Source organism: Rhododendron vialii, chromosome 4a (genome assembly GCF_030253575.1).
Source record: "Rhododendron vialii isolate Sample 1 chromosome 4a, ASM3025357v1".
NCBI classification, from domain to species: Eukaryota; Viridiplantae; Streptophyta; class Magnoliopsida; order Ericales; family Ericaceae; genus Rhododendron; species Rhododendron vialii.
Window position 1 is genome coordinate 3,680,698 of NC_080560.1, and position 10,874 is coordinate 3,691,571.

At 37.4% G+C, this 10,874-nt stretch overlaps 1 protein-coding gene across 1 annotated transcript; it reads right to left on the reverse strand.

Moving 5' to 3' along the window:
• Nucleotides 1–4,765: 4,765 nt before the first annotated feature.
• On the reverse strand, nt 4,766–10,043 carry LOC131323361 (small ribosomal subunit protein bS20c). Its single transcript, XM_058355118.1, has 3 exons — nt 9,788–10,043; nt 8,902–9,068; nt 4,766–5,141 (listed from the first exon to the last, which is right to left on the reverse strand). Exons 1-3 carry the CDS (start codon nt 9,933–9,935, stop codon nt 4,911–4,913), a joined length of 546 nt encoding a protein of 181 aa, XP_058211101.1. The 5' UTR covers nt 9,936–10,043; the 3' UTR covers nt 4,766–4,910.
• Nucleotides 10,044–10,874: the final 831 nt, after the last annotated feature.

Below are 10,874 nucleotides of genomic sequence, written 5' to 3' on the forward strand. Positions count from 1 at the left end.
GGTTACCATGAGAGGAGCCGGTTTCTTTTCATGGACTCCACCGGCCCACATGATGTTATATTGTGGGGAAAAAGTAGGAGCACCGCTGTGGATACATATGAGATGTACATATCATGTATATATAGATTTTGTAGTGTTCACCTTGCGTTGATTTCATAAAGATGATTTGAATCATCTACTATTTTAAAAAAATTATGGAGCTCTATAAAAAATCTGCTCAATCCGATACCCATAAAGATATTTTGGCTACAAATTCAGGGGAAAAAAAATCTTATCAATATCAGATTGAGCTGATTTTTCACAGGGTTCCATAAAAAAAATTTAAAAAAATGATGGATGGTTCGAATCATTTTTGTAAGACCCGAGGCGGGCCTCACATAATCCGTACGTGCATCAGCGCTTGATATGTACATGCTTATGTGTACCCGTAGCTCTTCCTAAAAAAGCAGGAAGGCATCCAAAGCAGTGGAAAATCCCTCCAAGAGCATCCCACGATTTTTCCCATAAACAGCAAAAAAAAAAGAAGGAAAGAAGGATGCTGACGGCGGCACACTTGGCATTTTTTTCTCCGCCTCCTCGCCGCGTGTGTCGGCTAGCTTTAGCACCGACAGCGCCCTCCGGATCTCGACACGTGCCCCCCCAATCGACAACTGTGGGCGCGACGCGAAAATCTAACCCCGGGCGCGTCGCCGATGAGGTGGCAGGATAAGACTGGTCGTTTTGAGTCTGCGTACGGACAAAAGTCTCGTGTCTCTGATGAGTTTACTACTACCAGAAGTTATTCCAGTGCTCACGAGTGCAGCAGATTCATGATTTTTATTTTTATTATTATTTTTTTCGTGTGATCTTTGGGGCACGTTTGAATGTCGAATTACTCGTTCCGTTCCAAATTGTGAGCCCAACTATTTAAGGAGATATTCAATGATTATACATATAATGTCTATCATTTCCACCATTACTTATATATTCTACCTACTTTATAATACTTATATTCACTTGTGATGAACAGTTTTGGAAAATCATCAAATTTTTCTTTCCATTTTTTGGAAAAAGAACTTCATTTTGGAACAATTTAAAATAGAATAATGGACGATCAATTTGAAACGGATGGAGTATTATTGTTAACAAAGATTGCATGAGATGATACATTGATGTAGGACAAGAATTTAGGGCATTTCAATTATATGGAAACTTTATTTTAGAAATTAATGGTTTTAGGAATTCCTCTTTTAATGCCGCTTGCTTAGCATATTTCTATCGGTCTTTTAATTTTGTTAGATTTGGTTTCCAAGTATTGTTTTGCTTGGTCTCTGGTCTAAGTAGATACCTTATTATTAGGACTCCTATTAGGGGTTGTTCTTTTAAAAAAGCCATTGGCTTTCCCGCCAAAAATGAGCCAAATGAACCTACATAAAAACAAAAATAAGTCAATAAGCCACTTTTTTCATCTTTATTTAAAAAATATTGGATTTCGATCAAAATTTTATACTTTTTAGATTCCTCTTGTCATGAGGATGTAATAATCTTCAAAAAAATGAGGATAAGCCAAGTGATATGAAAAAAATTTGAATAAGGACAAAAATAAGCCACTTTGGCTTATTTGTCCAAACATCCCCTTAGCAATGAAACAAGGGCGTAAGTTATTGAGTTATTCATCTTTTATATCAATAATATTCAGAGTTTCTCTCTTTCCCTTGTGCGCAAGGTTTGCTCATGGACTCAAATTTTTGTCTCGTTTGGACTAGTATGCTGACTAGTCTTTTGTAAATTCTGTTGCATTCAATATTCCCTCTATTCTTTTTTTAGAGTTCCGTATTTTATTTTGGACTATCCCTTAATAAGCGTCTATTTTGTAAAATTAGTGAGTAAAATTCGGTGTTTTTTTGTCATTTTACCCATAAAAGTATATTTTATTTTTAAAAATTAGTGAGTAAAAATATAATGACAATGTCTCTATAGAGTGTAAGTACGAAAAATAGAGGTAAAAATTGATGTAAAATATGTAATGATGATGTCTCCTTTATAAATTAGAATTACAAAACTGGACGGTTAAAAAAAGGACGAAGGAAATATTAAGAATAGAGAGAGAGGGGACAAGTGAAATTAACAAGATAATAGTCGGGATTAAGAATTAAAATAGAGAAGACAAGCTAGCCTCCGGGATAGTAGTAGGGATTATATGAATGAATACTTGAATTACTTGTATTGTGTTTGGTGAAAATGAGATAAATGTGATGAAGTAATTTTTCACCATTAAATGTGGAAGAAAATAATCTGATAAAAGAGGGACTAGCTAATACCACCCTTCCTCAGGTGTTGGTTGATCTCATATGCCATACGAAAAATGATCACACTGGACCAAGATGATTAAAATTAATTTTTCCTAAATTTTTTTTTAAAAGTTTATGTTTAAAAAAAAATTACTAGCGAACTTTTTAAAGATTTCGATAACGATTGTTTACTTTTTAAATTTTTCTCATCGAATAATTAACCCGTAAAAGAATAGAGACCAAATCGAGCCTTGTGTCCCAATTAATTGGAATCGGAAAAAAAAGGTCCCGTAAAAAAGGAGGATTATGTGTTAGCTAACTGACAACTAACACATAAAAGCCTCGTTACATCTCTATGACATGAATAAGACATGGGTAGGTGACTAATTGATGACTGCAATAACTAAATAAGACGGATTTTCAAGACTACCGCGTCCGTCAATCAGTCAACCTATTTAATGTGAAACCCTAACACAACACCACTCGGTGCCACAAAAATGCAAAAATGCCTAGAAAATCCATTACATTCGAACTTTATTCTGATCTACTTAAATCAAATTATTAAATAGCAAGACATTCATTTTGGAAAAAAATTAATTGGCACACCGCCCATAGAATCAAAATCTCTTTAATTTTGAGACGATCTATTCCGATCATGTGTTGATGGATATTCGATCTACTTAGATTTTTATTTTTTTTATACGCAATTTGGTGTTTTTGACAAGCTCTTGAAAATAAATGTCTCGGATGATTGGAATCGCTGAAATGGGCATACGGCTGTATGCGGAGTCATTCACTAAGTGAAGCACAATTTGACAAAAACAAAACAAAACAAAATCAAAACGTGAAATGAAACTCGCTACGATTCAAATTTAGATTAAAAAAAGGGGCCCTTTTAGTTTTCTTATGAAAAAGAAAATCTTTAACTACTACTAAAATTTGGCATTCTATGAGCCTATCAGCGTTGTGAGATTTGCCAACAACTGCGATGTGCAACGGTTACCCGATATGCGATGCTAATCCAGAGCTATGTCTGGATCCCGAATTTATTTTATAGGATATCAAATGGAAATGAAAATGAAAGGAAACAATAGGGAAAACAGATGAGATGAGATAAGTTGGTGCGGGTGTGTTTGAACTTAAAATGCATGTGAAATTGAGAGTTTTGACTTTCTAAGTTCTGGAAGCAGCATCAGTAACAGCAAGCATTGTGCGTTAACTGTCAACATTTTGTGATCATGACAGAAGCTTGCCAAGAAATGACATTTGGGACCCCTACTCTGTGCTAGTTTCGCGGTTGCTTCGAATGCATTTTGATTTGTTGTGTCTCTTACATTAGAATTGATCTGCTGCTCATTTTCAGAATCTAATACCCCTATTTTCTATTTTATTTTGTTGGTTAAAAACTGCACTCTGTTTTTTAGTCTGTGTATGTTTTTTTTTATAACTCAGCTATCCAGATCAGCTTATACGCACCTCGACTAATCATGAGGCCGATTCCACTGTCCACTTGCGGAGAGCCCAATTTTGCTCCGTACGTACTGGCCCCATAAGAGTTAGCAGCACCTGGGAGGTTCCAACCTAGGATCTTAAGAAGGAACAAACTCTTACGAGGATCTTAAAAAAAACAAATCCTTGGGTCTCAAGTCTTGACCACCAGGTCAACCCCTAAGGTTTTTTTTGCCTGTGTATGCTGATTGATAGTACCCTTCAGTTGTGTAAAGATGCATCAAGAGCTAAAGGAAGATAAGGGTAAGTTGGTAATTCTGTAAAATAAAGAGAACCAAAAATGGGAACGTGATTTTCCAAAAAAGAAAGAAAGAAGAGGAAGTGTAAAGATCACTCTCCAACTAGAATCGCCACAAAAAACTACCGTTGAGATTAGTACTCTATGATTGGCGGTCTTTGGAACGTTTTAGCATATACACTGCAGGGATATACAAGGCAGGATGGGTTGGACGGCACCAGAAGAACTGGCCTCGACAGAACGGAATGAAACTTAAGAAGAGAAGCTGCCTTCCTCATCAGCTGAAAGAACTAACCCGAGTATTGAGGGGGAGGAATGAGATCATGCATACACTGGATGACCGCAAAACCCGAAAGATAATGAGGCTAGTTTTCCTCAATCGTTTCGGTAGGCTATTTGGACTGTATCCTAATGGTTTAGTACAACTTTCTTACCTTATACTCCTATGAGTCTAACAAGTGGGTGTTCCGTGGTATCTAACAAATTGCATATTGACAAGGAAATTGCTTTTCGGCTTTTCGCACTCCAAGATTTACAGTTCGCACTCCAAAGGTAGAGTGCGGAAATCAACTGCATATAAGGATTGATTTTCGGACTCCACTTTTGGAGTGCAGGTAGTAAATTTTAGAGTGCAAGAATAATTTCCTATATTGATAATCAAAAAGAAAGGTAAAGTGTATTAAGGGTTTTCTTTTGAGCTTGTCATGCTCTCAGGACTCACTGAGATACTTCAATCTAATAACGAATCTAAACGAAAATATGGGATTTGCATTGCATCTGCAGGAAAATATACAACAGCTATGACAAAAATATGATAGCAAGCGTACTCTATCAAGAAAAGGAAAAACGAAACAAGTACCTTGATTCTACACATAACATGGAAAAAAGCCGAATTAGACAGTGGCAGGCGGCGCAGGAGTATACCAACCGTGGTGAATTTCGACCGCCGTCTTTTTCCTAGCAAGTCTAGACTTCCTCCTTTTTCCGGTGTTCCTGTGCAAGACTCCTTTTCTCACAGCCTTATCAATAGCAGAATAAGCCTCTGCAATCAACTGCTCAATTGAAAGTACTTCTTTGGGTTTTGCATTTTTTTTCCTCCGTAGTAACTCTAGTGCTTTCAGAACCTGGAAAAAGAAAAGTAGCGGAAGAATTAAAACCACAGAAGTATGATCACACATTTCGTGTGCCATTTCACTATGGATATCCTTTCTTTGTAGTTGGAATAAAGGCAAAGAGAATCAAACTCGAGAAAGATGATGCCTTTCTTTCAGAGGTTCTAATTTATACCACTTAATTACTGGAGGATAAGAACACATAATACAGATTCAAAGCAGAACGATTCCCGTCCTCAAGAAAATGCAAGGGGGAAACGAAATTCTCACAGTTTACAACAAATAAAACAACTCTAGAATTGCTGCCCAACAAGAATTAAGAAATAAATTGCTCATGTTCGTCTTTCACTGGTTCAGGACTATGAAAGCACAAATCTTCTTACACCAATTCTCTAATTTCTGATAAACACTTCCAATTTTCCAAGCTTTCCATTCCTACTCTAAGCCTTCCACAGCTAATTTCTGCACATGATTCAGTTACCTTCCAATGCGAATATGAACATAAACAGGTCATGTCCATGGACATTTCCACTCTTCATACCTACATTTCTGTTGCCTAAACCAAAGTGGTTGAAGTATTGTCATAATATACCAGTTCCCGCTGCTATTTTTATCCAATGCGCTGGCCACCAATCTCTGAGAAACTGAAAAGACACATCGAGACTCCAAGCTATAAAAATTAGTTCAGGCTGACCACTATTATGGTTTTAACTAAAGCTGCATCACAGCTATGTTTCTAGCATTTAGCACCTTTGTGTCAAATAATCCCTCAACAATTTCAGTTTGGCAATTTTCTTACGCAGTATTATCAGAGGACGCCAAAAAAACTCCAACAAGGGCTGACTACTAAGAACTGTCTAAAAGAAAAAAGTTAGTCATTTGTCTGCAAAAATCAAGCTTAACACAACATTTTTGTAGACTTCGAGCAAATGAAAGCCCCATAACCTCACCCACCCAAATGTTGCCAGTTGACATGGGAACAATGGTGGACAGTGTAGAACCAAGTAGCTTTCCAATTAAGCTTCCGATATCAATGTAACTTGGCAAATGTCCACTAATTGCACCATTAAACAGGATAGTTTTCTGGCCCAAGAAAAATTTGAAGACGTGCTTCTAGTAAATATACAGTTTATGATCAGCAGTATGTCAACGATTATGGTCTACGACAGCACAACACTTCATTCAAATCACCATAGGATGAATGGATGATATGACCAAAAGTCCATGACCCAGGTTTGCAATTTGGATCTTGCATTCGTTGAGGAATGGAATTGCTTATTATACTACTAAAATTTTCGCAGGTTACCAATAAAATAGATTTCAGGATAAATGTATTCATTTTATAGTCATTGTCCAACCAACCAACTACAAGTAAAAAATTAGCTTCTATGATTTCATTTTACATTTCCTTTCTTCCCCTTTAGTCTTTCTTTGCCTCAACAAAACTAAGATCTAAATATAGCATAAGGAAAGCCTCCCAAACTACAACTCTTCACAATTTCAAATGCAAAATCTGAAATTACTCTAATTTCTTCTACTTTAATCAGCAAACAATTAAGTGATTAACCAACTAAGGCAAGCTCAGTTGGCCACGACTCCTGCATCTCACTAAGAGGTCTAGAGTTCGAATCTCCCCACTTGCATGTGGGTGTTATTCCCTTCGTATTTTTTGGGACTATTTCTCTCCTTAATGGGGCTATTAGTTGGATTGAGCGTATAGTGATTGTGGTCTTGTTTCTAGTTAAATGTAATTCTGATACTTGTATTCCTCTACCGCTTGTAATGAAAAAAATAAGCAAACAATTTTATAAAAGAAGGCATTAAGGCACGCAGCCCAAATATAAAAGAAAGCCACAAACAAAAAGGCCCCATACACTTCCATGAGTGTCAAAAAGATAATCAGAGTAAGAAATCCCAGCTCTACTAGCACGAGAACTTCTGAGCCTATACGAATGACTATCTAGGCCTTCAAAATGCCTATGATTTCTTTCCTCCCATAGAAACCACCCACACACATAAGGATCATAAAGCCTGACAAAACACACACACACAATGCGTACTCAGAAATGAAAAGAGCTGCAAATTCACAAACTTATCAAGAACAAACACTAAATTCGCAACTAAAGTGACTCAAAAAAGTCAAGAACTAATCAAATACCCATTCCTGAAACCCCCCAATTAACACGTCAATCTGTCAAAGAGGCGGTCATATGTGCGGACACCTATTTTAAAACTACCAGCATTTCTGCCCACCTTATCACATACCTCAATTTTATCAGACCTTGATGTGCTGTCTACATAGACCTGATTATCAACTGATAACACAAAATACCAAAAAGTAATGCCAGCGGATGATAAGGAGAGCAATAACATATATTTCTGAAGAAAAGAACTGAAAAGAGAAATTGAGACCTTTCCAAGCTCTAAAAAATAGATATCACAGACTATACTAAATCTAGGTCACATCAAGCTTTCATGCATTTAGACCTACTCAAATAATCCCTCCACCGTTCCAGTTTTGCAATTATCTTACCCTAGATTTCTTGGAGGACGCCAAGAAATGGCCAACAAGGGTGAGAATTACTTAGGAATGTCCAATAGAAGACAATCAGTCAGCTTCTGCAATCGCGGAAGAAAATTTGGATTAGGGCATGTTTATAGACTCCTAGAAGATAATAGGTACATCGCCTCCGAATCAAATGGTGGCGGACTGGAAGTTGACCTAAGGACAAATGTATAATGTGGAACTAAGTATTTTCCCAATTAAAACTGTGATTTCAAAAATTAAGCATCCGACATCATGGTAACTTGGCTAGAAATCCTCATAATTGAACCGTTAACAGGATAAATTTCAAGATTGTGGCCCAAAGGCAAAAATGCAAATTTATTAAATTCAATGAGCAGCAGTATGTAGACAATAATCGTCCAAGTCTCCAAACTCTCTACTTCTATTTCTACCAGTACAAAGTAAAATGGATGACATGTAAAAAATGGCATAAGTTTTGGAAGTCACATTTTGATCTTGGGTATGTCAAGAAAGAGAACAGGGAAATGGAATTACTTAAATAGGTGTTATTTTCATTGGACAAAAATGATTCAATAATCTATATAGATGCCCATTCATTTTATCATCCTATTCTCAGCCAACCAAACAAAATCAAGAAATTAGCTTTAATCATTTGATTTTCGTTTTCCTTTCTTTCACTTTTCCTTTCCTTTCCCTTGATACCCTTGACAAATCCCGTATCCAAACTCAACATAAGGAAACCTTCAGCAACTACAATTCTTCATATTAAAATGCACCACAGCCCAACTTCGCATTCCTTCTAATTACAGTAGGTGCTCTATGAAAGTTTGGGGACAAAATGTACTTTTCCTTCTTGACAAATCCCATGTCCAAACACAAGGAAACCTTCAAAAATTACAATTCTTCAGATTTAAAATTCACCACAGCACAACTTGGCATTTACTCTATTAAAGCACGTGACCCATGAAAGTTTGGGGGCAAAAAACTAACAACCTAAATAATCAACCATAACATGATGCACATCATCACAAGCACACCCACACAAACACTTACAAGCACAATTAAATAATTATAAACCCAATATGTTGCAAATTCAATACATAATCAACAATAAACCCAACCTAAACACAGCTTCACAGCTAAAAATAACCCAATAAAACCCAACATCAAGAATTGAAAAAATTACCAATTTGGCAGCAAGCAAGCCCCAAAATACATTTCAATTCGTCCAAAGTAAGGGGTTACCTTCTTCATCCTAGTCCTGACTTCGGATTTCCTTGACTTGTTTCTGAGACGCCTCTTCTCATTTTGGCGAGCTCTCTTCTCAGCTGAATCTGCGTTCTTGGTCAAAGCTGCCTTGCAAATAATGGAGAGACGATTCGGCCTCACAACAGGGCTCATCAACAAAAACCCTGCAAAATTTTCCAACAAAAACTTCTACTTAATACCAAAAGTTCGTCTGCGATTCAAATTGCAAACATGAGAAACCCCAACATTGTGTCAGGAAGCCTAAGACAGAATCTAGGTGATACAAATGCCTGCAGGTAGTGCAATTGAAAACACCAACACAATGACACAGGTTCTAGGTGATATACTGATATGTGTGTGTGTTTGTGTGTGTGTGTAGCTAGCTTATGAGTCTGAACAATACAAGGTTCAAAGTACTCTCATTGTAAAGTGAACAGTGCCTCCACACTCCACAGCATAACCAGAGAATGCAATACTCTCAGCAATCCTTCTACAACCACAGCCATTTCACGTGCGCGCGATATGAGGTTCAAAGTACTCTCAATGTGTGTGAAAATGACTGGTATTAGGGCTGCAAAGAAGCCGAGCTTTAGAATGTTCATGTTCTTTCTTTAAGTTTTTAAGCGAGCTCAATGAAAATTTGACGAGCCGAACCTCAAAAGAAGATAATAGTTAAGAGCGAAATCCTAAAGAACGTCACATACATTACTGTTTCTTTCTTTCCTCTCTCGCTCTTTAGGTACCAAACAAGGGGTGGATGCATCTAGGTGTCTATATATTTGATACATGGGCCCACATGGGGCATTACAAATAACGGTTGCAGAGAGAGAGAGAGAGAGAGAGAGAGAGAGAGAGAGAGAGAGAGAGAGAGAGAGAGAATTACCTGAGGAGAAGACATTGTGGGAGATGCTAGCAGAGAGGCTCAGGGAACTGAACGCCGCAGTGGGTTTAAGGTGAGCAGAAGAAGGGTTGTTGAGAGATAGGGCACTCAATTTGGACGGAAGAGCCCAGCAATGCACAGCTGCAGCCATCTCTCCCTCTCTCTCTCTCTCTGCAATCGAATACAAATGGAAAACCCAAACCCTCTTCTCTCTCGCTCTATCTTATCCACCCAGAGTGACAAGCAGTATCTTAGGGGCTGTTTGGATGCCGTGAATTAGGTTCGGGCCCAAATTAGTCAACTCACATGTTATTGCTACCCAATATAGTCTCGATCTATTATTTCAGACAAAAATATCCCTCGAGTCACCTATACAATTCACATTGTTCACAATTTACGGAATTTATAGGAATAAATAAGTCATTATGCAACAAAACAAAACAAAGCATATCCATGTTTTGACATTAATAAATTACAAATTACAAGTCAAACCACATAATTGGTCTATATTTCTAAGAACTCTAGTCCAATCTAAAAATAAACTATCAAGGAGAGACAAACTTTCCTACCTAAACTTGCAAGTAAATAAAAAAATGGGTCATACTCCTTGATGGAAATTATAGGGCAATTTTTAGACTGGCCCGTAATTTATCTTAATATTTAGGATTGAAATAAAACCGAAGTTAAAAAGTTGGATTGGCCTCTATTTTTCTTTTTTTTGGGTCTTTGGAAATTCAAGGTCCAGTTTGTTAAGCCCAGCCCAAAACATGAATTGGAAGCTAAATGATGGCTACCGGAGTAGAGTCCGAAGAGGTGGGCCTACTGGGTTACCAAACAGTGCAGAGCCTGAATCACACCAAGGCCCGGCCAAGAGGACGACCATGGCCGTCTCATGTTAGGTCACATAATCTTTGACTACGGCCCGTGTCGCGCTCTCAATCCTGGTTCTAACGAATGTTAGTAGTTTGGGACGTTCTCAGAGGACGTTTTTCATGTTTGCACTCTAGCTTACACAAATATGTTCGCATTATGTGACTCAGGTTAGGACACTTGACATAAGTCACACGATCGTTGCATATTTTTTTTTATA

Bases quoted from the DNA above. Each gene is read 5' to 3' on its own strand.
- LOC131323361 (XM_058355118.1), bottom strand. From the start codon at position 9,935: ATGGCTGCAGCTGTGCATTGCTGGGCTCTTCCGTCCAAATTGAGTGCC. The intron at 9,069-9,787 runs GTAATTCTCTCT...AAAATTTTGCAG, and splicing joins CCACAATGTCTTCTCCTCAG to GGTTTTTGTTGATGAGCCCT. The intron at 5,142-8,901 runs GTAACCCCTTAC...TTCTTTTTCCAG, and splicing joins TCAGGACTAGGATGAAGAAG to GTTCTGAAAGCACTAGAGTT.